This window comes from Anopheles moucheti, chromosome 2 (genome assembly GCF_943734755.1).
Source record: "Anopheles moucheti chromosome 2, idAnoMoucSN_F20_07, whole genome shotgun sequence".
NCBI classification, from domain to species: Eukaryota; Metazoa; Arthropoda; class Insecta; order Diptera; family Culicidae; genus Anopheles; species Anopheles moucheti.
In genome coordinates, this window is record NC_069140.1 from 72,454,035 (window position 1) to 72,481,704 (window position 27,670).

Genomic DNA, 27,670 nt, shown 5'->3' on the forward strand with positions numbered 1-27,670 from the left:
TTCAGAGTTTATTTATGAACAATTAGTTTATTTTAGGTGATTTTGTACAAATTTCTTGTGGATCAGCTTGTTGATATCTTGAAAGATTAAAATTCTCATTCTTCACACCTTCTTATGTTCGCTCAGATGTTGACATTTAGATTCAGGTGTGTAGCGGTACATGCATTTTATTATCCATTGTCATAAGTCAGCTCATAAAGGAAGTATTGCGCTTGAAGAGCTCTAAACAGCCTCAGAATCCTCACAACAAAATCCAAGAATTGGAGCAAATGCTGGACTCGTTTTAAAAATCATTCCAACATTGTTGATCAAAGTTGTAAATGCCTTTCCATAGAATCGAAGTATCTGCTATCTCATAGAACTTTCCAATCATTTAATATCATAGTGCTCGGACGCTCATTGTCGGAACAATGATCGGTATCATGATCGGTGCTTTTATAACTGTGATTCAAGTCAACATACCATCTAAACATAGTTGATTTTGATGACAGTTCTACAATGCATATTAAACCGCTTTAATTGCATTTTTTCCATCAATAATCAATGCTCAAACATTGATCACACAATCAAAAATGTTTTGTTTAAACTCTATATTTTTTATTTTTTATCTCATTATAGAAAATGACATAAACAGAGTCCCTAAGTGTAGTTATAGAAACGTTTTTTTAGAATATTTAAATTTGTGTTTTATCCGATAAAGGTTGGTCAATAATGTGATGAATAATGCATCAGATACAAGAAGTGAATTACACGGGCAAAGTGACTTCATCCTTTCATCGGTAGATTGGCGTAACCGAAAAAACGGATAAGAGATTCTTGTAATGGGCACTGCCATGAACGAAATCTGAACAGGAAATATTCTTTCAAAAGAATAGCTGCTAGCGCTGATAGTGCAGAAATTCGTTCACGCATTGAGTCTTGTTCTTCGTGGAAGACAAGCATTTGTATAGTTACTATGCAGTGTACGCTATCGAACGAGGTTCTTTGGCGAATGCGAAATGTTTGGAAAATGTAGTGATAGGGTACGAAGTGTCTTCCGGGAGATGACTTCCTCATCATTGGCCTGATCCCGGTTTAGTTAGCCTGGCCCAAGCCCTTTAGGCCGATTATATTTATGAAATAGATAGATCTACTAAAAACCAACTATATTTGAGAAGAGCAGTATCTTTTGCGTTACGTAATAATTGGATGAGTCCCTTCGGGTTCAATGTTTACCGTGACCGTGTTCGCTCGCATCCTACTCGGTTGTCTTGCATGCCATGCAATACAATAACAATTCTGCACAATCTGGAGCAGCAAAACCTTCCGAAACCTTCTCCACGAAAGGAAAAAAAACAACACCACGGAAAAGTGCACCCCTGCCGTTAAAACAGTGCATTCGAAGCGACTCACGACGAACAGGGACCGAATACGTAACATCGGTGCAGAGCGAAAGCTGCCACAGGTCGGACTTCTGTACTATAGACTCCCAACAACCCGAGATACCCTGCTGCTGTGAAGAACGGAAAAACAAAACTTAAACAAATACTCAGCTAAGGTGCCTTTCGGATTGCTGATTTCGGGGTGTGTTACGGAGTTCCACACACCCTAGACGATCACTCAATATGACACGAACATGCAAACGCGTAGGGTGTCTCCTTTACGGATGACATAATACATATCACTTGACCACAGGTGCTCACTAATTGGTGACCAGTTCATTATACAATCGAAGACGACGAAATATCGCAAATTTAGAATTTGCGGAAGAATAACACCTTTAATAAAAGAAACATCATATATTTCATGACACATATGCATCCTAGCCGATGGTATGTTCGTATTGTACCCCGAAACCATCTTCATCCGAATAGGTCAAACGATCTGGAATGGATCACATTATTTCAAGCTTTGCTAATTGCTTCTTCGACCACAAAGAACAACCTGTACCCAGCATAAAATAGGTGCGCCGGGGAGGGGCTGGGTGGAAAAACTTCGAATTGATTCATCACCATCCTCGATTCCCTTTTATTTCCAGCCATCATATCGTGATCATCATCATAAACTTCGTCATCTTCATCATAATCTTCAGGCTCAGAGGGGAGACCTGAGACCAGGTGAGGCGAATTCGAAGGCGTTGGGAGAGCGATGGCACAAGGGGAAAGAGGGAACAAATTAGCAAAGGCGGAATCGTTCCGAACCGGCACCGGGGACCGGGGCGATGCTAATTGGAATAGTAAAGACAACTTAGAAATGCCACCAACGTCGCGAAGGATGCAAAAGTCTCTCGCACATCAGCTTCTTTTACGGACACCCGAAGGAGGGACACGCGAGGAGGATAAAAGTTTTTTGTTTTTTGGGAATGGAAGGGAACCACATTACGATACGATCTTCATCAGCAGGAAGGAAAAACCGAACCGTTTCGATCGATGACCCCCGCGAGTTTTAAGACTTTTTGATGGTATCAGACCAGCTGGAGACGGGAACCAAAGTGGGAGACTGCAAGCGATCGGTGGGCGAATGAACCTGCCGAAAACACAACAAGAACACAACAAGCAACCACGCCAAAACCAGTACCATTTTACATTTCTCCCAAAGCGTGGTATTTGTACGCTAAGTAATCTTCTCCAAAACCTCATCCCAGTGGGCCTGCTGTGCCAGGTGTTAGCCTTGTTTGATTAATTAATTGGTATGGATTGAAATTTTACTACCCCAGTGCGAGAGACAGCGAGAAATCATAAAAGACACATTCGCAAAACAACGCAATAGATCCTAGGCTTTGTTTAGGCCGTCTGCGGGACGAGCTCCTTGAACACCTCGCGGATGATGTCTAGAAACCGACGCGATCGATCACGCGATACAGTGCGTCGTCGGAAGTGCTAATGGCTGGCGGGATCAGGTTGACGTACTCCCCGAACATGGGCTCGGCTCGTAAAAGTCCCTCGAGACAGCGTGCCTCGAGTGACTTATCCATCCGGCGAAAATGCTCAAAAATGGTCGCAGCCAGTCGCAACTGCTTCATCAGCTGGTCCATCTGTACGGGATCGGCCTTGGCGCCTTCCTGTTGCAGGATGGCAGATGTCAGATAGTAGTATCCCCTGTTTAGCGAATGTTCGGCGGTATTAGTCATGCGGTCGACACGGCGCAGCATAGCGTCACATTTCACCATTCGACCGAGCCTTATAGGAATACATTTTAAGTGAAATTATTTGAAAATGGTTATTTTTCAGAATTTGAGATATCAGTACTAACTTGTGGTACGAGGTTGCCTGAGCTAAACCTACCGAACATGCCAAATCCGGCATGCCTCCATCAAGCTCAGCCTGTTGCAATCCGTGCCGGTACATCTCCAAAGCCTCCTCGTGACATCCTTTTCGAGCAAGGAAATCTCCATAGGCCTGATAGGATTCAGCCAACATGGATGTCTTCAGAGCTGTAAATAAAGAATCAATTAAACACACTCCTCCAAACATTGTGTTTCTAAATGAGATGTAAACAAACTTTGCAGCGCTGCCTTGTGAGCGTCCCGTATGTACTGTTCAGCTATCCAAGCAGGAGACTCTGCCGTATCCTCTGCCAGCTTACGATTGCACAAAAACAGCAAAGTATTAATGGCGATTGACAGCGTGTCGTCATCATGCTCATCCAACGTCTTCCAATCTTCCACCTCGTCCACACCAAAAGATCTCAGATCTTCATCAGCCTGTTCCAACAACTTCATAGCCTCTAGATGTCGTTTCTGATCGATTTGAAACTTTGCAAAATAATACCTCACCAGACATTGGATCTTAACGCGCGTCGTTGGACCACAGTCAACGCATCGGTCGAGCGCAATCATGAAGAACTGCCGCGCTAACCACCGTTTCTCGTGATCCGGTTCCAATTGGCGTGCAATCGCCAGCAGTGCCCTTACTTCCCGATCGTACCATTCGTACTGCTTGTTCCTTTCGGCATCGGCAAGCGCACCGCCCAAATAGTTGAGCAATTTTTCATTATTCCGAAGCCTTCGACTTTCCACCGACGCGTAAGACGTTCGGCCAACGTTTGCATCTTCGTACTCGATAAGATGCAGCAGAAGGAATGCGCCATTCACAAAACCATCCTCGTACAGCTCACTGGCTATTGCTTCGTAGTATAGAATTCGTGCCCGCCGGACATCGTTCGCGGTAAGTTTGGGCACTTTCTTTCGCAGGCGCAGCTTTATCTCTGGCAGGCTCCCGGCGTAGGGCGTCGTCAAACCGGGTCGAACTAAGCTTTCGGATGACATTTTAATGTAACGAGGTTGGACTGGTTGTCCAAAAGGCCAATTAGTCGCATGCAAAGGTCACTGTGATGTATTAATGTTGGTGCATTTTAAAACACTTCGATTGCTGGAAGCATTGCCAACTTTGATTTACTCTCTCTCGTCTATAGTGGAGGTGATTGGCGAAATGGGTTTAAATTGGAAAATCACGTGGTAGTTACTGTTCAAGTTTTATTCATATTTTTAAAAATATCGTTTATTTTGATGTCAATAGTTTAAGGATTATATGTCTCCAAGAATTTAGCATTTGTTGCGCATGTTGTCGTCCAGCAGAATTCTTAAAGACAGTATGAAGCTGCCCAGTTCAAAATCTCAATAAATGTAATACGATCTGTACGATAAAAGAATTCTTTGAATGAAATGACTTGGAATTGAATACTTTGAATTTATAGGAGAATTACTTTTGAACTAATAGTCTTATTCTTCTTTATCAGCACAACACTCTCAAGACGTCTTGGTCTACCATTTTTGGACTTTGTTTACCCATAGTTAGATTGTTAGTTTGGATGGAGTTTTGGACCGGTCTTGTTGTGTGAAGACCGGCATCAGTACCAATACACCACGGAGCCATTACAGTCATTACAATCAGGAACAAATGAAAGAAATCAAAACATGTGATCTTCTGATCCAGTGTCTGGGAATATAAGAACTTTTCAACGAGTTTCGACGAATCAAACAGTTCTATCGCACCGTTGTCCTTCAGATATAAACGTTTATTTAGAAATCCTACACAAACATACTCTATTTTAAAGTATGAATTACCTTACGCTAACCTTGCGCATAATTAAATCACCGAATTGTACACGCTTACTTCAAACATTGTACTTGCCAAATTCTAACTCAAACTATCTGCGACACGCAAGGGTCACTCACGAACATGACCGTTTTCGTCCCTATAAGGATGCATTTCCAACACCATTCGTTACTGTTTGTGCTGGATGAAGATAACAACAACAAAAACCTTCGCCAATTCACGAACTACAATGGAATTAGTGGCATAGTCAGCGCGAACAACGACTCGCCAAGACTCTGTCACTGTCAAGGGTACGCAAAACCTCCACGGTCCGACAAGTGCAAAGGTGAAAATGACAAAACCTCTTCACCTTATCCTCCAAAATGGTACGCGTATCGAATCGAATCAAACGCGTCTGTCATCAAAACGGACCTGTTGTGTGCGGTGGCGGCGGCTCGTGCCGCCGGACAGCACGACGAGCGCGCAGCATGCATCCTATTAACACTCTCGAATTGTTTCCCCGTTCCGTTTGGGGGTATGTGTTCGGAACGCTACGCCTCTGTCAGTGTGGCTTCCAACGCGACAGCTAATCATTTCCGCCAAGGTTTCGGTTCAGAAACTCAACGGCCGAAGGCGTAGCTCCTGCTCCATCTGGGGAAGTGTTCTGAAGTTCAAGTTTAAAGCTAAAGTCACAATCGAGTATTAGTGTGTGCTCCACACTCAAATTCATTGTACCATTGATGAGGCTCACATGGACAACCAAAACCGAACTAATAATCGTACCACTTCAGTAGTACGAAAAAACCTTCCCCAATGCCAAAGTCAGCGACACACTCGCCCGAGCCACACTCGTCCACACAACTCTCGCCGAACTCCAAGGACCCAGGATTGCGACCGTTGTGGTACGGTCCAGTAAAATCGCTCACCAGTCGTCCGAATCATTAATCATAGATCAATACTACCACCACTTGGCTCTTCGGACTCCCAGCACCAAAACCGCCACTCCTATCGCTCGTAGGAGTAGCAACCCGGCCCAATCATTGCCGTGACATAATATGTTTTCAATTTAGAACAAATTAACCGAGCCAATTTCCGAACGGAGCCATATGTGAGCACGATTTTTGACGGCCACCGTACCAACTGACGACCTTCGCGTTGGCCGATGTCGCTGCGTTTGGGGCGATTCAAGGGTCCAACGGCAGAAGGAGAGATTTTTCACAATCTACCTGGCAATGACCAGCGTCCCATTCGTACGGCGTCACATTCGTTTCCTTGTACATTCCCACGGTTGGGTGCCATGTACCGTGCGTGTGGTTCAAAATCGTACACCTCCAGAGCGTACGGGCGGCGGCATCTCGCCCGTGCATAATTGATCGGTAAATTCATCGAACGACAAAATCAGCGCGCCTTTTTAAGTTAAATAGGCCAGCACAAGTGTTTCGCCATTTGCCGCTTCGGGTTCCCATCTGATACGGCGGCATGGCAAATTGCGCATGGTTAATTGATTGATTGCATTGTATTGAACAACACGATACGCCTACCGATGTGGACTAGGCTGTACCTTGTGTAGTCTGGCAGGAAGATCTAGTACAATTGATAAAAAGGTAACGCACCTAACCTAATAGGTAAATGCCCACCGATGGAAGGTAAGCTTCTAATTATTATTACTACAATTAAAATAAATAGTTATAATCTTCTACCTCCTTGTACATTAGAATTCCTTGCTATTATGACCTAATCGTCTTCCCCAAACGCAACCTGATTAATTAGCACCAAGCAGATATTCTACACATTCGCATCTTTCTCACACATCTCACTTCTCCACCTGATCGTATCGATAAATTCTCCCAAACCAGGAAGAGGCCCCATGGTTAGCTTGCCAATGCACCGAGACTTCCTTATGATTTATGGTCCACGGTAAACGTGATTCAACCGGATGATAATCTTTCTTCCTCATCGCTTTTCCTGACCCACCCCACAATCTGGCGTTCCTCGCAGATTCCATCCACCCGGGTAGACGAAGATCGGCTTCGGCTACCCAAGGACGCGACATTGGCCGGATGCACAAGTTCTCGTGTCCACTGCATCAAATGCACCTCGCAGAACACAGAATCACACACCCGTACACGGTAATGGAATGATTTATGTCCAGAAATAAGCGTATGTTTGATTTGTTCATCGGACATCGATTGTGTCACGCGGTGGGGATTTTCGAACGGAAGACTGGTGCTTATTGTAATTGAATATTGCAATTTGATTCATGGCTGGTGATTTTAATCACAGCTATAACTGTAATTGTCGTAATTATCCTTAGCAATAACTTCAACGGTAAGTCAACTTTCCAATAAAATTTCTGTGAAAGCTAAAACCTTCTATTTAACAATGTCGGTGTCTCTCCTCTTCGATGCACCAGAGGCATCGGTATAAGCCAATCATGTGTTTCAGTCTCCGAATTCTGTTATCTTCCCTGATGAATATTAGGATAGGATCATCAATGGCCTTGAAAGTTATTAGACTATGTTACTAGGTCTATGGGTTATTAACACAACTATGTTAACATAGTCCATCTCATTGATTCCTCTAAGCAGACACAGACAGAGGAGGTCGTCGCGTATGCAACACGACAGGAGACAACAGTCCACACAGGACAACAGAGAAGAAACATCCTCGTGAAGATTTGATGGTGAATCAAATGACAATCATCTTTGTATTGTCATACTGGCATATTTAGACTCTTAAATTCTTGGCTTAGTACAACATGAGTAAACCATCTCTGAACTCTCTAAATGCTGCCCATATAAACGCTAACGATAGGAACTCAAATCACGCTGTCGTAGCTGTTCAGAGCCCGTAAATAGAAGAGATCATGAAGATCATAGGACAGACAACACATCATACCAATGAAATTCTTGGCTTTGTTTATTACCATTTTAAAATCATTTTTTTATCGATTCCTTGAAGGTCAGTATCTCATCTAACCACATTCCTAGATCTTTCATAACAACTACGTCACAAATTGTTAAATAACTACGTCACAAATCAAGTAGGTCGTGTTAATTTTCTGTGATAGGTGACAAAAGGTAATTTAGGCACATTTATAGGAACACAGATCAAGGCTGTTATATTTACACTACACTTCTGCATAAAGTATATACTAAAGTAGTGTACTAACGAAGTTCATTTACAGAAAAATAAAAATGGTAGTGAACTAAGAAAGCTGCATTGAGAAATCCCGGATAGATTCACATATTCACTAGAGAACTGTAAACTTACTCTGACTTAGAAGGATATAATCGAAAAACGATACCATCCAAGACAGGAACACCACAAACAAATTCTATTGTTTTAAATTAATCCTAAAGGAACTAGGGAAGACGATTGTTCACTGAGATCAATCCAAATGAGATTGCTACCAAGATCTTCTATGTGTTAGGCCATGATATAGTCCAGCTCACCTGATAATTTTGTTGGCTGTTCTATCTTTGTTTTCTTTTTTCTTCTTTATTTATTCTTGAAGATCGGTTCTGGAACCCATTCTTGTATTGTAATTGTATTGTATATTATTTATTACGTTGTCTTTCTCGCGAGTTCACAAATAATTCTAAGATCATGGACTAGATCATTGTACTAGAGGAAAAAGGATGTAATAATTGGTTCTTTTATTTGACACGGTTCGAACGATCACACAAGAAAGAACGCAGCCACGTAACAAAGAGGTGGCTAATACCTAACTGGAGAGGTTTGATGTGGAACGCGATCCATTATTCTTCGCCTGTGACGCATAGTTATAGAATCTCACTTTTTGGCCCAAAAGATTTATTAATTCGTGTCTGGCTTGGAACTTAGTTAGTTCGGCGTATGGTGTAAACTTTGTCTGGATGAGATTTTGAACCGGTCCTGTCCTGTGAACGGCCAGGCCGTATTGCTTCGTTTTAAATAGATACAAAAATGTGTACGAATTTCAGCAGATCCATGATCCACGGCACGTCAGTATTTTTATGAAACTGATGCTGAAATGTTATTGTTTAAATATATTTTAAACGTTCATGCTTATATGTTTCAACAAAAATAATTTTAGTAATATTGGATTTTACTTCAGCTTAAAATTGAACTTGTCTGTATACATATGAATATGAAAATTTGTTAATTGGTACCACAAATAGCTCATAAAAAATGATAAAAGTAAACATAAAAGTTCAAAACAAACATTTTAAATTGTCTGAGACGAACAAATAACAAACTTGAATGTTAATAAAGAATTCAAAAAATCAAACCAATTAAAACATTTTAAATTATTAATGTTTCATTTTAACCCAATTAGTGTGCCACTGTTCCTGTCATTCCAGCAACAACTTCCAGCACCATTTTGTACCTCGCCCTGCAAATACAAATCACAGCAAATTGATCAGTACGGCCCGTGTCGAATGTTCATGCCCGACTGATCGATTATTTAACATTCTTAATTGCGTTTTTACTTTAGCGGTAAATTATAACCACGTACAACAACAAAAAAACGGGAAAACAAAAACAAACCCCTCCACCCTAACCGGCTACCGGTTCGTGAGGCAGAATTCCGAACCGCTCGATGACAATTTTCTGCCCCATTAGGGAAATTATCTAATATCGTACCGCTTCATTCATGGCTCAATTACTTGCATACATTAAAACGCGATCCTCAACCGGGCTGCACTTCTTTCTTGCAATCGGTGCAAGTGTTTCTTTCATGCGGCTCCCACCAGGAGATCATTTAACGCTTGACATAGATACCCGCTTGCGTTCGATAATAATCACTTTCTACTGTTAGGACAGCGAGGTGGAGTGCTGGGCCTACTCCTCGTCGGTTATGTTCTGTTGCTATTCTCCAACGATACCATTTTCTTTCTTTTGCCACGACGTCGGTCATTCGCGTTTATGTCATACAAGCGTGCATGCGCACCGAAAGAAAACGCAGAGCTTCGGAGGCGAAAAACTCATATTTAGTGCAGATAGTTAGGAGTGCAGAAGGGAACGATGGAACACCTCCGCGTGGACTGTGCACGTGCCACATTACACCACGTACCACACCCGTGACTGGTTGCCCGTAAATGCAGCTGCGTGTGCCGCTTGGCAGTTGGTGCGTGGCTATGCTGCTTTTACCCTTCAGCGGGGTCCTTTTTTGGTGAAGGTGAGAAATGTTTCTAACACAACATAGTCGACCGGCGTCACCAAAAAAAAAAGCGTGTGTTTGATTCGCGCGCTACCCACATATCACGCACCCAAATTGTGCGCATCGTTGCACACGGGTTCTGTAGAGTGCAACCTACTTTTCTATTGTTTTTGCCAACTGTTACCAGTTGGTAAACAAAACGAATTAGTTGCAATTTGTCTTGCAAGGCATCCTTCGTTTGATGGGCGAAAGAGTTCATGCCAACTTATCATCATCGTAGCACCACGTGGACAGGCACTTGCACATGTTATGTCATAATGCAAAAAAAAACTCGTGTAACTCGAAGCTTTCGGTCGCAGAGAACACATTTTCATTCATATTTTCAATGCAACGCACATTACCATACGCGAACCTAATCTACCCTTCCGAATCGATCGCTGGAATTGATCGGAATTAACGAGCGCCGATTCCAATTGAATACAGTCGTTGGCGAAGAGCAACGTTAAGGGATGGTTTTTTTCGTATTTCTTCGGTTCATCGATGTTTGTGTTGCTAAATATTGTTGTCCCAATCGCCATCGAGGTGAAATACACGCCGTAAAAGGACAGTACGGTGGGAGAAATGGAACTAAATACGGGATACGAATTGATCCCCCGAGGGGTGCCTTCGAGTTTACCCGGTCACCCTGGGAAAGTGACGCACGTTACATCATAAGAATGTGTGAATCGAGTGTGGGAATCTAACCGCCGAATATGAACCAGTTTCTGTTTTCATCGATCAAAAATTGAATCTCATTGCATCTTATTATGGCAAATAAATGGTTCATATTTGCCGGGAGTCGATTTTTTGTTGTCGATTATATTTTATGAATATTTTTCGATTTAATTGAAAGGAGCGTTAACTTATTGCATACATTCTTCTTTATCGGCACAACAACCTTAAGAGGTCTAGACCTGCCATTTCTGGTTTTCTTTGACTTGATTTACCCGTTCGGATGGGATTTTGAACCGGTCCTTTTCACTGAGCCGCCCAAAAAAAGCAATAGCATAACAAACATAGTAATAAATATATATATATGAATATTGCAGTTATAAACTTACAGGCGCCTAGCTATTTTGCTATCTCAGATACTGCAAAAAATTACTTCTGTGTTGCCTTCAGGGATCATAATCTAAACATTAAATTTATCAATTATTGGATTAACGAATTCTCGAATGCCTCAATGTTTCTAAACTATCTGGAGAGTTTTTGGAATCAAATCTAAGGCTCATTCAATTATTACGTAACGCAAAAATTTACAACTTTTAGAACAACATTCCCTGTGTTCTTTTGTTTGTTTTCAACCAGTCCATTTCTTTCATAAATATAATTTTCATAATAGCCCTGAATCAGGTAATCCAAAAAGAAATCAAATTTTGGAATAAACTTCGTATCCGTACCCCCAATCACCACAGCCCCAAAATGACAGAACATTTCCCATTCGATGATCGTCAACCGCCAAAGACTCGTTCGATAACGTACTCTGCATTGTACCTATGCAAAACGTTGTCTTCCATTAAGAACAACATATTGTGCGTGAACGATTTTTTATACGATCTATCATCCATTTTTTTGGTTGATAGTTTGCAGTTCCGAATTGGCGACTTTCTCATGACAATGTCCATGTTGTACAAATATAGAACAGAGATTCGAAAGTTATAAGCAAAATGTGACGATTGAATAACTAAACATATTGTTACAGCAGTTTTAGTGATCGCATTTCTGTCATTTACCATTCGATGACAAAATAAGATATTTCTATCCAGCAACTATGTACCAAATCGTATCCTCCCACCCTCAGCGTTACGTAATAAATGGAAGCTCCCTAACTAAGCTACCAACTCACAGATTATGTTTAAAGGCATTTTTCAACGTAAAATGCCATTTATTTCCCAACATCGTTTTCCATACCATTGTTCTGAATTTCTTGATAATAAATGAACCAAATTCCTTAAGATTGTCACTTGCTCATTAGACAATTTCATCGAACGTGGAAATATTTTAAGCAGTACTTTTCAAGAATTATTTACTTTAAATTGGTTTGCTTTTACATTGTAAGTTGAACTATTAACAACTTATGTTTAGAAAATGCTTAAACCATTTAAAACGACTACCATTTAGATTTACTAAAAAGACATTGCACTACCTATTTCGTCAAAAATTTGATTTAAGTATATTTTTTCATAACATTTTTAATGTTCTACCTTTTCATTTTTTGTCAATTTTTGTGTGTTTTTTATATTTTATTTAAGTATCATGAAACTTACTTTGGACTTACTAATTCCACGTGTCATTTCAGGTTACAGGTTTATTATCTGCAACTTTTTTAATCTACAAAACGTTTTATATATTTTGAAATTTTGAGTATATTTCGCCTGTCAATTGTTACTTTAAGTAAAGTACTGCCTCATATGTCTCACTTAAAAAAAAGTGATTCAATAGTGATATCAACTGTTCTAGTGTTTAACAGCTCAGTGATTCTAGCTTAACATTTGGTAATGGTAGTTATTGAAATATTCATTTATTGACACTAGAATTCAAATGTGTGAAAACCCCAAACCTCCATATTTATATCCTTTCCCCAGTTCCCCCCGTGTCATATAGAAGAGAAAGATGTCCGTTCCATTCGATCCCCCATTTCTCATCTAACCGGAGCCCTTAATTGACCGTGGAAATAATTCAATCACTTGTGGGCACCCTACTTATTGTCTCACTAATTAATGACTGCCCGCCCCACATTCACGGCCCATTTGATCGATCGTACCACGAATCTATTGAGTACCCTACTGAACGGTCCAACCAGGTTTGGATGTATTTTGAAAAGAAATTTCTTAATCACACCTTCGCGACGCTTGCTACCTAATCCTTCCGCTGAATGGAGCTTAAAGTTAAAGGGAAGGAAGTAATACCAAACGAAAGTTTTGGGCTCAAGTCGTGATGCGTTCATTAGGCAGACCAATAAATCTCAACGGCATCACCCCGGTAACGGATTGCATCAAGTTGAAAGTGAAAGAACTTACGCATTATATGATAGCACATTGAAGGTAGGCTGCGATTGGTTAGGTGAAGGTATAAGTAGATCATTAGGCACGAAACCTATCAGACTCTGGTTTGATAACTAGCAGCACAAAAGGTTAGAGAGAGAGTATGTTAGGAAAGTATGTTGCGCTTAAATGCGTAACCCTGTAACGCTTCTAATTGAGAATTTACGAGACCCTTGAAGGAGCATGGAGTTCTACAGCAACTTACTTTGGAACATAATAAATTATTAAACAAGTATATTAATTAACCCATTTGTCGGTAGTGTCAAAATAAAAATTTCAATTACCTTCATTGCATTGTCATCCCGCTACTCCAAAGCTTCAACCTTTGCTCTCCTCAACGTTTCCTTTCGAATCTCACCTCGCGTTATACTTTCACGTGTTGCTCGGCAGTTCATAAATTAGTCTACCGCAGTGTGGTGCAAATTACATCATCACAATTTACACGACCGCTCATTCTCTACACCGGTGCTACCGATACATGTTGTTGTCCCAACAACAAAAAAACGATTCCTACCCACCAAAACCTAACCAAACCTCTTCCGACTGTGGGTAACATCAGGAGCAAGCACCAGAAAACTGCATAACCCCAGCGCCAACCAAGGGTTTGGGAAAGCATTCAGTGGCGGTGGCACTATTCATTCAGGATGTTTTATTTCTTGAGCTTTAGCATATCCCCCGATAGGACCACCAGCCTGCTTCACAGACCCCAAACAGGAGAAAGGCCCTTTCATCAATCATCGAGCATCACCGGGCATTATGTTGCCGCCCGGGACAGATTGTCCACGTTAAATTGTGTTGCGCTCGTAAGGATTGAACCGTGGACCCACCGCGGCATTAGGTGTGCCTATTTATCATCGAGAAAAGGAGGGAACCGTGAAAGGAGTTCAAATGTCAAAATACTTACCCAATTGAATGTAGGGCAGCTTCAGGCAGTGCTGCAGCCCGAAACAATCGGTGGCTCGCGAAATGTTTGTACATGGTTTTTGTGTTGAAGCATTGACCTAATAAATGCTGTTCACACATTCTTACACACATTTAGCATCTATCCTTTTATTATGCTGGTGCCAGTGCACGGAGTGACCCTATTGTAAATGGGTATGTTCAATCGTGATTCGCACCGATTATGCAACATGACTCAGTTGCAGATACTTCTGGATACAATCAAATATAAACCGAACATAACAAATACTCAACTAATCAATTTAATAAAAGCTTACCAAATGCTAAATGCATTTACTGAACGAATGGAAAAATTCTAATTCATCGTAGCATTTTGGTTATTGCCATAGCAAACTTGTACCACACACGTCGTTCGGATTATTTTCCACAAATCAAATTGGCAATAATGGCAACAATGTTTTCCTTTCTGCGCTACCGGTCACATTTATGTTAAGCATTTCTCTATTATTATTTATATTTATTTTATTATTTTATATTTATATATATTTTTTTAAATTATGCAGCAGCTTCATGAATGACTAATTTTACGCAATCTGCAGTAAAATAAGATTTCCACAATTGCATTCCAAAATTACCCTTTGCTTTTGAGGGTTAACCAGATAAGCAAATTTCTGCTGGGTAGTTTTTGGCTGTCAAATGAAAATCATCAACAACACAAATAAACAACAAACTTAATTTTGCGTGATTCAGTGAAGCAAATGCTGAACATTTCAATCTGTTTCTTGTAATTTTAGCACAAAAGGTACTGTATTCAACGAACAACTCACCCTGTTATATGTCTTGAAATCATATCTTAAAGACTGTATTGTTTCATTTTAGCATCTCAACAATGGCATCCGCATCGAGCAGCAGTGCAAAAAATTTGTTCAGTGATTCGAAGCGACGACTAGCAGATCGTGTTGCCGTGAACGTGAACAACGCTTCGTCAGTGGCTCGTCAAATAGTGCGTGGATCCAAATCGAATGAAATACTCATGCAAGCCGCCAAAAACTTTGCCTACCACGAAAGCACGGTCGACAACAGCATACAGAATCTCAAGAAAATGGAAATTATTTTCCAACATCTCAACTACCAGTACGAAGCTATCGAACAGGCGGCAGAAAAGTTGGAATACGTTGAGGAACAAGTGAAAGCAATGGAAAGGTGATAATGTGCTAGTTACGTTGGTTAAAATGCTGAAGAATGGTATTTGCTTCGACCTCCGTACCTTTTTAAAAGGCAAATAAGCTATTAATATTCGCATGACACCGGTTTTTGGGCGAAGTAAACAGCACACAGTTCAACTTTTTTTACATAAACATAGCTTTTTAGGACAGTTTGGTGTACGATTACGGGGCAACATGCTAAAACTTTCCGTAACAGTAGCATTTATGGATCAAAAGAACAGCTAATTATTCGCTCTTATCAACCATGTCACCTGAGAACGGTCAAAAATTACCCGTCATCCTTTGACAACCCTTGAATGTGCGTGGGGCGAAATTGAGGGCTGAAAGAGGGAATTTTGGCGAAATCGGGCGAAAATGAATGCGCCAAAAAATAAACATAGCAAGCGTTTGTTTACGTTCGCGTTGAGATCATTTCCTTTCCCGCTTCACGCGGCTTGATTGTTACGGAAATGTGTTAATTGTACGTTTAGTTTAAACAATAAAAGCTTACGATAAAGTTCAAACTGTGTACAGTGGTGTTGGTGTAGTGTTCGGGAAGGAAATTTATGAAACAGCCCCATAAATCCAATGTTCCCAGGTTGCGATGGATACCCCACGGACGATGAATCGGGTTCACAGACCTCCTTTAGGTACGCCTACAATGTCCAATAGCAAAAAATCACTCTTCGGAAAGGATGTGGAAGATGAAGCCGATATTGGTCCAATGACACCGCTTCGGTTTGGTAGCCTTCGAAGGAATCACAGGAGATGTGAGTGTTTGATTGTGAATTATAGTTATTGCGTAGTTTGGCATGATAATTGTACATTTGAACCATTTGCAGCTAACAATGCGCTCAGTAACATCACGTCATTTCGTAACTTGTTCGGCAATGAATCCCCGGATAGTGAGCGATCGTTGTCGCCGGATTTTGAGCGACGGTATACGAACAATGGTCGATACGAGCTGGTATCCGCGGACTTTAACAAGGAAAATATGGCACACGCTGTCGATGAAGAAACGCGCTTCTCGTTCAACAGCAGCATCTCGGAAACACCGTGTAGTCGTCTCAGTGCAGAGGAGAGTGCGGTACTCGATGAAAATAACTCCAACTCCCTCTCAATGCTTATGAACTCGGATCTGAATCTCGTAGAAAAACGTACCAAATCACTCCACCGTACACCGGGCCTAACGACACGAACCCAGGCCAAAAATAAGACTACACAGCGATCGGTTGATCCTTGCCTGCGCAGGACGCAGCAGCAGCAATTTCATGGAGTGAAAAGAGCACATACCGGTACGCCGGACAACAGTTCGCAATCGCCGTCTTACATCGAAATCGAGCGGAGTGCAGCAAAACGGCCCAACACACGGGCTCGAACGGCCTTACATTTCAACGATATATTACCGATACCTACGAAATCGTTCTACTCATCGGCTCCTGTTCCTGAAAAACATACTCCTGTAAAAATACACGCACCAATATCGTCGAAATCATTTTATGCATCTTCCGCATCGAAGCCACAAGCGATCGCGATCACAGACCACTTGTCACCGGAAAACGAGCGCTCCATTCCAACCGCGCACAAATCTCCAGCTGCCAAACAGGCGTCTACTTCAAAAACGCCCCGAAAGGCAACGTCCATGCGTAAGCGCACCAAATCGTTTTCATCCAATGCACCCCGGCTAGGCCAACGCGGCACAGTGCACAAGATCCGGAAACCAGTGAAAAAATCGGCCGAACCGCAAACACCGAAGAAAAGAGGCTCACGTTATCAGCAAAAAAATCGTGCCATTGCCGGTGGTACGAAAAGTTGTCCGACGACACCGAAAAGCGGGAACAACACGGTGGAACTCGAGCACGATGAGATGTTACGCCAGTTGAAGCATGTCAATCGCATACTTCGGCAGGGTCAGAAAAATTTAACCCGTGCTCGGCCACTATCGATGTCCCTCTCGATGACGGATTTGAGCAAAGGTGCGCTGTCCTGCGAAGAAGACGCTAATTCATCTTCGTCGGAAGATGAAGATTCAGTGCCCGAACAGGAAGATGAGGACGGAAACGGGGATGCGGGCAAGCGAAAGTTTTTTCGATCAAGTCGAAAATCTCGTTCGATTCGTCGAGTGTACAATCATTTTAATGCGATCGCGATAGACGTACAAAAAGGTGGCAAACGGAAGGTGCTTAACTTTCCGCATACACCCAAGCGTCGTCGTATCGGGTTCGAGCAGGATGATTTTAATTTTGAAAACGAACAGCTAGAAGTGGATGATCTGATTAGCAAACTGCATGAGGGCGATGGATGCGAAAGTTTGGATGACGACACGGAAAGCCGACACCATATAGCGATGCCCGTACAAAATGATGAAGATGATGAACCGATACCGATCCAATCGAATGTCATCTACCTTTCTGCAGATGATGAATTTGCATTAGCAAACAATGGAGTTGAGCAAAGTATGGAGCCGCTAGAACCGGACCATGGGAATGGGATGGTTATTATACATCACAATGAGGCGGAGGCTCCTGTGGACATCGTTGAAGGCAATGAATCCGTTTTATATTCCTGCAATTACGACACCGTCCCAGATGTTAATGAACAATACACTGGTTTTATAGCGAACAACAGTACAATTATTATACAACATAATGAGTATCGCAGTTCATCGACGAGTTATCATAATGATAGTTCTATATCCACAACGATCATGAACAGTTCAACAGGTTAGTTCAACAATTCAAATATTTACAATTTACCACGAGATATCATGAAGCTACGAATTAAAGGGAATAAGAAAAAGTCATCTTAGATACCTTGGAAAATTTAAGCATTTTACAGTTGTTCATCTATTTTTGTGTTCTTGCTTCTTTCAGTGTCACAGTACCAGTATCAACCCCAGTGCCAAGTGGATGACACCACACAAACGACCGCTAACCAAGAGGCAAATGCATATTATTCCATTTTCTATGCCGATCGTGTTAAAGAACGTTGGCGACAGGAACGGCAACAAACGGCCACCGAGCCAAGGCACACCGATGTGTTTCAGTTGCTGCGTCAGCAAGATAATCACGGTCGGGGGACAAAATCCCAAAGGCGACACGGTGTTGGTCAAGACCAGTATCAGATCGATGCCGGCCAGCGAGCGTACGGTGCGATACAATGCAAAGAGTGCGGCCTGACGTACTCAACAAACGAACCGGAAGAAGAGCAATTCCATGACGTGTTTCATCGTTCGCAAGCGAAGCTAACATTCACCGGCGGACCTCACGAGCACGTGGCAGCGCAAGTACCGGAATGGGATGTCACCGGACGGATTATTGTTGTATCGCAGACCGACAGTAACAAACACCTGCTCAGGAAGATACACGGCGTCCTGGAGGTGGTGGACAGTGAGCTGGGTTTTTCGACACAGGGCGAACTGCCGGAAGGTGCTTGCGTCTATCTGGCCATCGCTCGGTCCACCGTGCTGGGCATCTGTGTCGTGCAGCCACTGCAGTACGCTAACCGAATGATCTGTCTCGAAGGGCTGCACGGTGTGCCGATCGATTGCTACTCGTCCGAGTTTTATCCTGCCAGGTGAGTGTCTTTTGTTTATGAAAACCCTTCTCCAAACCTCGCAATGATTGTGCGTACTCTCCTACGTAACAGATGCGGCATATCACGCCTTTGGGTAGCGCCAAAATACCGTCGACACGGAATCGGACGTAAGTTGATGGATGCCATCCGGCACCACTACATATTCGGCTACACGATGACGATGGACGAGATTGCTTTTGGTGCACCGACGGAAATGGGTAAAGTGTTTGCGGAAAAAGTCAGTGGACGGAAAGATTTTCTCGTCTACATTTAGCTGCCACATTTAATGTGCCACATGTTTTCTCCCGTCTTCTTTTTCAACCCGTCTTGCGTTATTGACATTATTTTTTTTTTATTGTTTGATTGTTTTTTTTTTCTTCATTACCTCAATTTAAATGTTAACATCATTAAATAAATAATTCCCAGGTGGTTTGCGTTTTATTCCTGCGTTGTTCATTGGGTTATCAAGAGTATGGTGTGTGATCATTTCTTCCCTCCTGAGGCTTTGGCTTTCTGCTGTTCTGCCAACAACTCCCGCTCGCGTACAATCTTTGCACGCTGCTTTGCCAATTTGTCCACCTTACGATGCCATTTAACGTACTTATCGTACTCTTTGTCGGTGATTGGATACTGTGGTGCATCCTGCGCGCCTGTAAGGAAGTGATCCAATAGCTCCTGCACCTGTAAAGGCTTTCGTCCGAACTGCATGCGGCGTCTAATGTTGAGCACTTCCTTCGCGCATCGTATTATCTGTCCGGCCGAGTAACCGGTGGTGACCTTTGCTAACGCGGACACACCGAAATCGCGTGGAACGGTGGGAAAGCGTCCAAGAGCATACTGCCACAGAAGAACCGTAGAACCGTAGTCGGGTCGGGGAAGAAGTAAGAACTTGTCAAAACATTTCTTCAGCGGTCCTACCTTGGCCAACCACGGTTCATTGCTGGTGGCAACGAGCAGAACTTTATCCTCCGGGTTGAGCTGTTTCACGATCAGCTTGAACAGATGTTTGCCCAGTTTGGTCGGATCGAGCGACTGATCGGCGGACGGAACTTTCTTGCAGAACGCGCGATGCACATCCTCGATAGCGATCACCGAAGGTTGCATTGCACGGGCGGTTCTTAGTACCAGCTGGCAAAAGTAAGCCATATCGTTAGGTTCGACCGGTCCACAAGATTCAACGCTCAGATCAAACAATACCGAGCCCGTCTCCTGACAGATCGCTTCAAGCAGCAGCGTTTTGCCGTATCCGTGCGAACCCAGCAGACAGATCGATTTCGGTTTCGGTGCAACGACTGGTCCCATGCCGTACAGGTACGAGCGTAGAATAGTTATCACCTCTCCCATTCCCGGCGGAGGATCCTGTTCCAAGTAATTGCGTCGCTCAAACGCTGCATAGTTGTAATCTCCAACAAAATCTTCAAATGTTCGTCTGCGATAGCTCTTTATCACGCTTCGTTCCACCAGCTCGTCGACCATCGATTCCACCGAACGATCAGCGGTTGGATCGATCGGTTCCTTACGCTTCTTTCCCTTAGCACCTTTTACGCGGGGAATCTTCTTCGGTTTCGGTGGTTTGTACTTCATCCGTTCGTCCTTGCACAGTGCCATCTGCAGCAGCTCCCGTTCCGACTTGAGCAGCTCGTGTACTTCGGCGTGCAGTTCCTGATGTACCTCGGCGAACTTTTCCAGCGTTATCCACTCCATGACGGGCAGATCGTGCACATTGTCCAGCTCGCTTACAAACGCCCAATCTTTACGATATCGTTCCATTGTTTCCTCCAATGTGACTAAAATTGAAAGCTTGTTTTGATTAACCTCATTCAAGGAAAACTCGAAAGAGAATAATAGTCGAACTAATCTAAAATGTAGATACAGCACTAGAAAATGAAATTCATCGATGCCTTGTGATTGGTCTTATCCCATTCGTGGAAGATACTATTGGAAATAACCAGACGGGATTTTCGAAATAGTAAATCAACCACTCATCAGATCTTCACCGTGCGGCAAATCTTCGATGAAGATGGAAAAACAACAGCTCCACTCCTTCCATCTCTTCATTGACTCCACGGTCTCCATAAGATAACAAAGCCAGGCTAAAATCGTACGACGCAATGAGCTCTTTAGGAATTCTGGCCAAACTTACCAGACCTAGTACGAATGTCAATGTTCAAAGTCACATGTTCAGAGCCCAACCCGTCTACGCCAAGGAATTGAGCTAGCTTATCTACTCTTCAACCAGCGCCAGAGAGGGCAATCCACTCTGAGATGAAAACTTCAGGGATCATCTTCTAAAAGTTAATCCTGATCCTGGCAAACGCTGATGACAGAAAAATCTTTGGTTTACGGCTCTCCTACGTAGCGGTTGTTCACCAAACGATTGAACAGATGGCACAAAACCTCGGGTTGGAAATTCACTAGACAAAAACCAAGTTGATGGCGGTTCCATCAGCAGCAAATCATATCTTACAAAGAGGTAATATACAGATAGGTGATCGCACTTGCGAAGTCGTCCAAAATTTCACCTATCTAGGATCAAAGGTCAGCATCGACAATAACAATGATGTTGAGATACGCGCTAGGATGCTAGCTACCAACCGGTCTTTCTACAGTCTGAGGAAACTTCTCCACTCAGAACACTTGTTGCGACTAACGAAGCTGGAACTATATAGAACTTGTATAGTTCCAGTACTCCTATACGCCTCTAAGACATGGACTCTGTCAAAAACTGACAAAACCATCCTAGCCGCGGTCTAGACGCTCTCAAGGATTTTTGGCCCGGTAAGGATGAATGGAGGAGTCACACAAAAAGATCAACTTTGTAGCTCGTTGTCGCAGAGTATATTAGACACGCCAGGCTCCGCTGGGCAAATCACGTCATGCGAATGACACCGGACAACCCAACCCGTAAAGTCCTTTTAGGTCGTCCACATGAACAGAGGAAGCATGGTAAGCTCAATATGAGATGGAATGATGGCGTTGATGCGTCCAATAGAAAGGCCGGGATAATGAATTGGTAGACGACGGCGCTTGACTGTGAGCTGTTTAGAGAACTCCTGCAGCGGGCCAAGACCACAAAGTGCCTCATGAAGTTAAGCAAAGTTTGAAAGAGAAAGAATTCTTACGATAAGCATTGCTCACAAACTCCGGCTCTGTAAAATCATACGTTTTGCCTTCCTTCTTTTCTCTGGCACGTTTCTCGCGGGCCAGCTCCTTCAGTCGCGCCTTCTCCTCGCGCTTCTTCTCCAGCTCGCGTTCCTTCGCAGCCTTCTTTGCCTCGGCTTCTTTTTTCTTCTGCTCAGCCGACTTCAGCTTTTCCAGCTTCTTTAGTCGTTCCAGCTCCAAATACTCCAACGGGGTGAGTGTTTCGCCACGCACAATCAGTACCGTTCCACCCTGGAACGGTTCCGGTATAACATCGAACGCGTGCGCCTCGTCATACCACTGGCGAAACCAAGCTCTCACAAAATCCGTAATATCCTCAAGTATCGCCGGTCCACGCGTCCGTAATATTCGTGCCTTTTCGTCTGCGATCGCATCAATAAACGTGCGATCAAATTCTGGCTTCTGGTCTCTCCGGGCTGCCCGTACCTCCTCAACGGCGATCTCATCCTGTACCTTCGCGGCACTGTCCTCAAACAGTCCCAAAAACTTAGACCGTTCGTATCGATGCTTTTTCTGTGCCTTAGCGAAGTGATACATTCGCCAGTGGCGTTGTATTTTTGCTGCTGCATGATTCAACTTCATCTGTGCTATTGCTTCCTCCAAACGTATGGCAGCTTCTGCTTCGGCTATCTCAGCAGAATTGTCTTCCTCCGCTATTTGTTTCCTCGTTAGTTCCTTGGCGATTGGTTGCTCATCCACTGCAGGTGCCTTTTCTTCCCAACCGGGCGGAGCATAATATGCAAAGCGGGCCACATCTTTCTTCTTCATCTGAAAGTCCCAATTGTACACGGTACGCTTCACTGGGTACAGCATAAACTGACCTGGACGGTAGAAGAATTCGTACGGCACGTCTACGATCTCCTCATCGATCGGTCTCGGATAGTATCGGTCGGGATGAAGACGGAAGTTCGTTTGCCGTACACGTGCTTGACGTGCTTTTTCATGTGCTGTAATTAAATTTAGTGCTCCCCGAAGACGTTCCTTTCGACGATCACGTTGCACTACGGGTCGCCTGATGCCTTGAGGCTCTGCAACCGTTTCATCTTCATGTTCGCTTTCATCCATGGAACCATCTTCGGTGTCGCTTGCTTCGGACCCAAATAGGACCAATTTTCGTGAATCAATTAGCGCTTGCAGTTCTGCTGGGCGCGTAGCCGGGAAGTAGCAGGGTCGGACGGCTTGTACATCGTCCGGTATCAGATGTTGCTCCTGCAATGCACCGTCCACATACACGAACTCGCTTAGCTCGATCTCCTGTAGCTTGGTGCGGAACTCCAGCATGCGTGCCTGTGCCGCCTCTAATAAACGTTCAATTACTTCACGTTTTTGGACTTGCAGTGTTTGGTCGAAGCATCGTGCCAGGTTACGGCACAGCTGCACATAACGGCAGTACAGATCGGACACCAATCGGTGAACAATTCGCACATCTTTCGTGGGTTCGGCCTTTTGCAATCGTTTTTCGTGTGCGAGAACGTGGTCCAGTAGATCGCTGGTTGTGATCCAAAATTTTGCAATGGCTTTCGCTTGTGCCATTCTACGAGAAAACCGGAACTTACTTTGTAAAGTACTTCAATTGAAAGCTCACAGTTGTGAGAAGCGGAAGAAAACCGATGCATGCTTGGATTTAGACGCACGAGTATTTCGCGTATTATTTCTTAAACTAGTATTTATTCTCATGCCGCACAGTTCGTCGCAACCGTCCCACATTGAAGCAATCTACGCCAATTTTTTGCTTCACCTCGTCAATCGTTTGTTCCGCTATCGTTCTTGCCCGTTCACTACCTTCCTCGATAACGCTTGCTAGAAAGCCCACATCCTGTGTGTACCGCTCCATACGCTCCCGGATCGGACGCAAATGTTCTATCAACGCGTCGGCAACTATCAATTTATACTGGCCAGTATTTTTGCCCTCCGCTTCCCGACATATCTCGTCCGGCGTCTTTCCACTCACAAGCGAATGAATGGTGATCAGATTAGACACACCCGGTCGCTCCTCCGGGTTGAATGTTACCGCCGAATTGAAATCCGTCACAGATTTCTTCACCTTTTCCAGCACCAGGTCGGGCGAATCGATCAGCATAATGCAACTCTTTGGATCGGGGTCTGATTTGGACATCTTTTTCGAAGGGTCCCGCAGCGATTTTAACCGGCTACCATCGTTCACGAGCGTTTCGCAAAAAGGAAACGTTCGGCCATACTTATTGTTGAATGCGCGGGACAGCGATTGTGCCAACTGTAGCTGCTGAATTTGATCCTCTCCAACAGGCACGTGGGTGGCTTTGTATAGCATAATATCGGCAGCTTGCAGCACGGGGTAGAGGTACAACCCCAGAGGGATTTCCTTCATGTTAGCTGACTTCTCCTTGTACTGCGGGAGATGCGTTAGACGAGCCATCGTGGTAAGACAACCGAGAATCCAGGACAGTTCGGCATGCTGTGGAACGGCTGACTGTAGAAACAGTGTTGCACGAGCCGGATCGATACCGCAGGCCAACAAGGTCGCCGTCATTTGCAGTGTATTATGACGTAACGTTTCTGGCTCCTGTCAGGAATGTGGAAATATTACCATGTGGTTGAACGCACGTTTACTATTAAATTTCACATACCGGCGGGATGGTCATGGAGTGTAAATCAACAATGCAGTATGTTACATCCTCTCCAGCCTCTTGCAACTCTACCCATCGTTTCACTGCGCCCAAATAGTTACCAATATGCAGCGCGCCCGTCGGTTGCACACCGGAAAACACCTTTCGTGGCCATGGTGCAGGCTTTAGGAAAAGGAAAAACGATTACGCCAAGCACATGAATATACTGCATAGACTAACATACCTTCGATTCAGAAGACAGACAACGAACAGAATGCCTTGAACCGTATGTATTCTTGGAAAGAAATGATAAAATTCGTCTCGAGATCAACATCTTGCCGGTTTTCTATCGATTGAGCCAAGAGGTAAACAACGTCGCAAACCAACTGAAACGTCATAACAAACCTTCTACACTGCAAAATGCTGCATTCTTGTTCTTCAAATGTATTTTCTTCAATTAGCAAAATGTACCATGTTTGGAAGGTAAAGCTCGCGTAATTAAGTACTTCCGCGATAAACGACCGTTTATTTAATATCACGAAATATCAAATGAATTCATACTGCGTTTCGACTTTTGTGGCGCTCTCGGTTATATATTTACCTTGGCTTGAGGCAACACAAGACTACTTCTAATGCTGACGTATAGAGGGCGCTTTGGTCACTGTTTTGTTTCTTGGCGGGAAAATGACGAGCCATGTGCATTTTAATTGTTTCATTATCCAATACAGTAAGTAACATAACAAATTTACTATCCAAATTTGATTTAATATACAGTTCCTAGGGAAAAAATGAAAGGGTTGCATTAGTCATTGAATGTCAAACAAAACATTAATGAAGTTAATTTAATGTAATCGATTATGCTTATCCTATTGTTATAAACCTTCTAAAAAATGTCACACCTATTGTCCAGAACTGAGATCTCCCAACATTTCAGTGCTCGCGCCGCATTGGTTGAAACTATTGTAGTAGGTGGCCATTTACACAGTGATTGGAGACTCGCGAGGGCCGCAGTTTGGAGACCCTTGGTCCAGTACATCAGCGACGGGCTTCAAAATAATAAAATTTAGCTTTTGGTTCAGATGTTTCGATTGACAATTGGCTTAGCCTCTATTTCAGCGTTTAAATTTGGATAGCACTCTCCAGTGATTTCTCTAGCAAAATCAGATTAGTCCAACATGCTCTTTCGGATCAACCTTACCGATGAAAGCAGCAAACTTCGAGAAAATATTTAGTTGCCATGTCACAAGTGACTACATGTTCTAAAGGAAAGAACATTTACGCTTTCGTCCGTTAAACGCACTAGGATCTTATTTTGGAACATGACGTTGGAGGCGTCAACGATTCACTTATTGGTGGAAGTCGTTATGTATAAGACCCTTATCCCTGACTAGATTTCTTCACGCTACACGATTTGGATTAGGTAATACATTAATTTCATACGAACTTCAGTGAACTGGTTCATTTATTGTGAAGAATTAAACGAACAGTTTAGATCTTTAGTTCTTTAGTCTATCATAAAAATCACAGCTCGTTTAATTACTTTAAGATTTAAAGCATAATTCACCACAGGCCCAGTATAGGTAGTTGGACCTGTGGACTATTCGCGAACTGCTCCAACGCAATTTGACGAACGAAGTTCGTTCATTCACTTAAAAGAACTTTTAGAACCTCACAGGTTTAGCTATTGTGGTCCAATTCTAATCAAGCTTCTGATATCACGTATCGTTGGATAGAAATCGTTCATTATTGCCTATTGGTGATTGCTTTCTGGACAGATATGGACAACTGCGACTCGACACATACATGGATAACTACGACTGGACACTTACAAACGTTTAAGCACAGCTGGATTTTGCCACTAACTCTATTTTTTCTATTTTGGCAGGAAACTCTATTTTTAATTCTTACGTTAAAAATTACTCAAATTGTGTGTAAAGTACTTCAGCTTGATTTTCACAGGAGGAGAGAAACGAATGATCATTGGTTTAATCCTTTCCACGTTGGTTTATCTGTTTTCCGAACATTACTTTGGAAAATTTCCTCTGTAACGGTCAATGCACTGTCAGCCTGCATATTGTCCATGATTAATGTTTTGTTGCCCGTATTCTAATGCTGTACTGCATGCTAATGAACCACTGCAACTCATTGGTATCCATCAATCCGTTTGCAGGACATTTGCATTGTCCACTGTTGATGAGAACCATCAATCAAAAAAGGTGCCTAATTTTGCTTTAGAACAAGATGCATTCTAGGCCGGACAAATAGACCACGATTTGTCACGATTAAGCCTTCCAAACCTTCGGGAAATTAACCCAACATAGCGCCTACCGAAGATGACGTGACAAATCATGATTTAATCTCAATCGCAAACATGAGGAAATCAAGAAATCGTAGTCGGTTTTAGCTGTTCTAATGGCAGACGGATATGGAAAGTAGGGTTATGAGCCGATTTTGGTTCCTATCAAATTGAATAGAATCATTAATTAGAAAGCCAACCTCTTTCTGGATGCTGGTTGAACATTTATTCGAGGATCACCAACGGTCACCAGTGGGTCGTATTGCAACATCTTGTACCATGTTTTGTCTTAGAACCCTTTCGCTCGGTCCAAACGATCGGTCCAAAACAATGCACGGCAAAGCCAAAAGTCATCCCCAGGAAGCGAAGCGAAGTAGCAGCATGATTAATTATTTGGAAAATGTTTCAATTGCTGTTATGCCCATATGGGTCTCAGTGTGTCGCAACGCCCTGGAACGGTGGTGGTCACCGTGTGCATGGGAATAACGTAACGTTGGTTATACGATTTAGTCATACATTTAGCCTATGTTCTGCTTTCCCTAGTGCCTTACAAAAATACTGGTATGTATGGAGTCAGGTCAAAAGTTGAATATCCCATGCGATATCCTTTGCTTTGCTCCCGCTCCGGAATAGTAGGGAAACCGGTCCGAAATCTACAAAAGGACCTCTCGAGTGGACCGCTTTCCTTGCTGGTTCACTTTG

General features: G+C 43.1%; 5 protein-coding genes across 5 annotated transcripts; 2 read left to right on the forward strand and 3 right to left on the reverse strand.

The window, feature by feature from the left end:
- Window positions 1-2,809: 2,809 nt before the first annotated feature.
- On the reverse strand, window positions 2,810-4,246 carry LOC128298759 (uncharacterized). The gene is made up of 3 exons (XM_053034537.1): window positions 3,481-4,246; window positions 3,232-3,412; window positions 2,810-3,158 (listed from the first exon to the last, which is right to left on the reverse strand). Exons 1-3 carry the CDS (start codon window positions 4,244-4,246, stop codon window positions 2,810-2,812), a joined length of 1,296 nt encoding a protein of 431 aa, XP_052890497.1.
- Window positions 4,247-14,842: 10,596 nt separating this feature from the next.
- On the forward strand, window positions 14,843-15,351 carry LOC128310392 (BLOC-1-related complex subunit 7). The gene is made up of 2 exons (XM_053047018.1): window positions 14,843-14,946; window positions 15,024-15,351. The coding sequence occupies exon 2, from the start codon at window positions 15,034-15,036 to the stop codon at window positions 15,349-15,351; it is 318 nt and encodes a 105-aa protein (XP_052902978.1). The 5' UTR covers window positions 14,843-14,946; window positions 15,024-15,033.
- Window positions 15,352-15,866: 515 nt separating this feature from the next.
- LOC128310389 (N-acetyltransferase eco) lies at window positions 15,867-19,314 on the forward strand. The gene is made up of 4 exons (XM_053047015.1): window positions 15,867-16,119; window positions 16,192-18,072; window positions 18,223-18,925; window positions 18,998-19,314. The coding sequence occupies exons 1-4, from the start codon at window positions 15,954-15,956 to the stop codon at window positions 19,197-19,199; spliced, it is 2,952 nt and encodes a 983-aa protein (XP_052902975.1). The 5' UTR covers window positions 15,867-15,953; the 3' UTR covers window positions 19,200-19,314.
- Window positions 19,315-19,361: 47 nt separating this feature from the next.
- On the reverse strand, window positions 19,362-23,726 carry LOC128310390 (dynein regulatory complex protein 11). Its single transcript, XM_053047016.1, has 2 exons — window positions 22,048-23,726; window positions 19,362-20,712 (listed from the first exon to the last, which is right to left on the reverse strand). The coding sequence occupies exons 1-2, from the start codon at window positions 23,618-23,620 to the stop codon at window positions 19,409-19,411; spliced, it is 2,877 nt and encodes a 958-aa protein (XP_052902976.1). The 5' UTR covers window positions 23,621-23,726; the 3' UTR covers window positions 19,362-19,408.
- On the reverse strand, window positions 23,638-25,006 carry LOC128310391 (tryptophan--tRNA ligase, mitochondrial). The gene is made up of 3 exons (XM_053047017.1): window positions 24,917-25,006; window positions 24,694-24,855; window positions 23,638-24,629 (listed from the first exon to the last, which is right to left on the reverse strand). Exons 1-3 carry the CDS (start codon window positions 25,004-25,006, stop codon window positions 23,748-23,750), a joined length of 1,134 nt encoding a protein of 377 aa, XP_052902977.1. The 3' UTR covers window positions 23,638-23,747.
- Window positions 25,007-27,670: the final 2,664 nt, after the last annotated feature.

Excerpts from the sequence above, each read along its gene's own strand:
- LOC128298759 (XM_053034537.1), bottom strand. The coding sequence starts at position 4,246 with ATGTCATCCGAAAGCTTAGTTCGACCCGGTTTGACGACGCCCTACGCC. Across the intron at positions 3,413-3,480 it reads TCACAAGGCAGCGCTGCAAA|CTCTGAAGACATCCATGTTG; the intron begins GTTTGTTTACAT and ends CTTTATTTACAG. Across the intron at positions 3,159-3,231 it reads CAGGCAACCTCGTACCACAA|GCTCGGTCGAATGGTGAAAT; the intron begins GTTAGTACTGAT and ends TATTCCTATAAG.
- LOC128310392 (XM_053047018.1), top strand. The coding sequence starts at position 15,034 with ATGGCATCCGCATCGAGCAGCAGTGCAAAAAATTTGTTCAGTGATTCG.
- LOC128310389 (XM_053047015.1), top strand. The coding sequence starts at position 15,954 with ATGGATACCCCACGGACGATGAATCGGGTTCACAGACCTCCTTTAGGT. Across the intron at positions 16,120-16,191 it reads TCGAAGGAATCACAGGAGAT|CTAACAATGCGCTCAGTAAC; the intron begins GTGAGTGTTTGA and ends AACCATTTGCAG. Across the intron at positions 18,073-18,222 it reads GATCATGAACAGTTCAACAG|TGTCACAGTACCAGTATCAA; the intron begins GTTAGTTCAACA and ends TGCTTCTTTCAG.
- LOC128310390 (XM_053047016.1), bottom strand. The coding sequence starts at position 23,620 with ATGGCACAAGCGAAAGCCATTGCAAAATTTTGGATCACAACCAGCGAT. Across the intron at positions 20,713-22,047 it reads GTTTGTGAGCAATGCTTATC|TCACATTGGAGGAAACAATG; the intron begins GTAAGAATTCTT and ends TTTCAATTTTAG.
- LOC128310391 (XM_053047017.1), bottom strand. The coding sequence starts at position 25,006 with ATGTTGATCTCGAGACGAATTTTATCATTTCTTTCCAAGAATACATAC. Across the intron at positions 24,856-24,916 it reads GTCTGTCTTCTGAATCGAAG|CCTGCACCATGGCCACGAAA; the intron begins GTATGTTAGTCT and ends CTTTTCCTAAAG. Across the intron at positions 24,630-24,693 it reads ACTCCATGACCATCCCGCCG|GAGCCAGAAACGTTACGTCA; the intron begins GTATGTGAAATT and ends CATTCCTGACAG.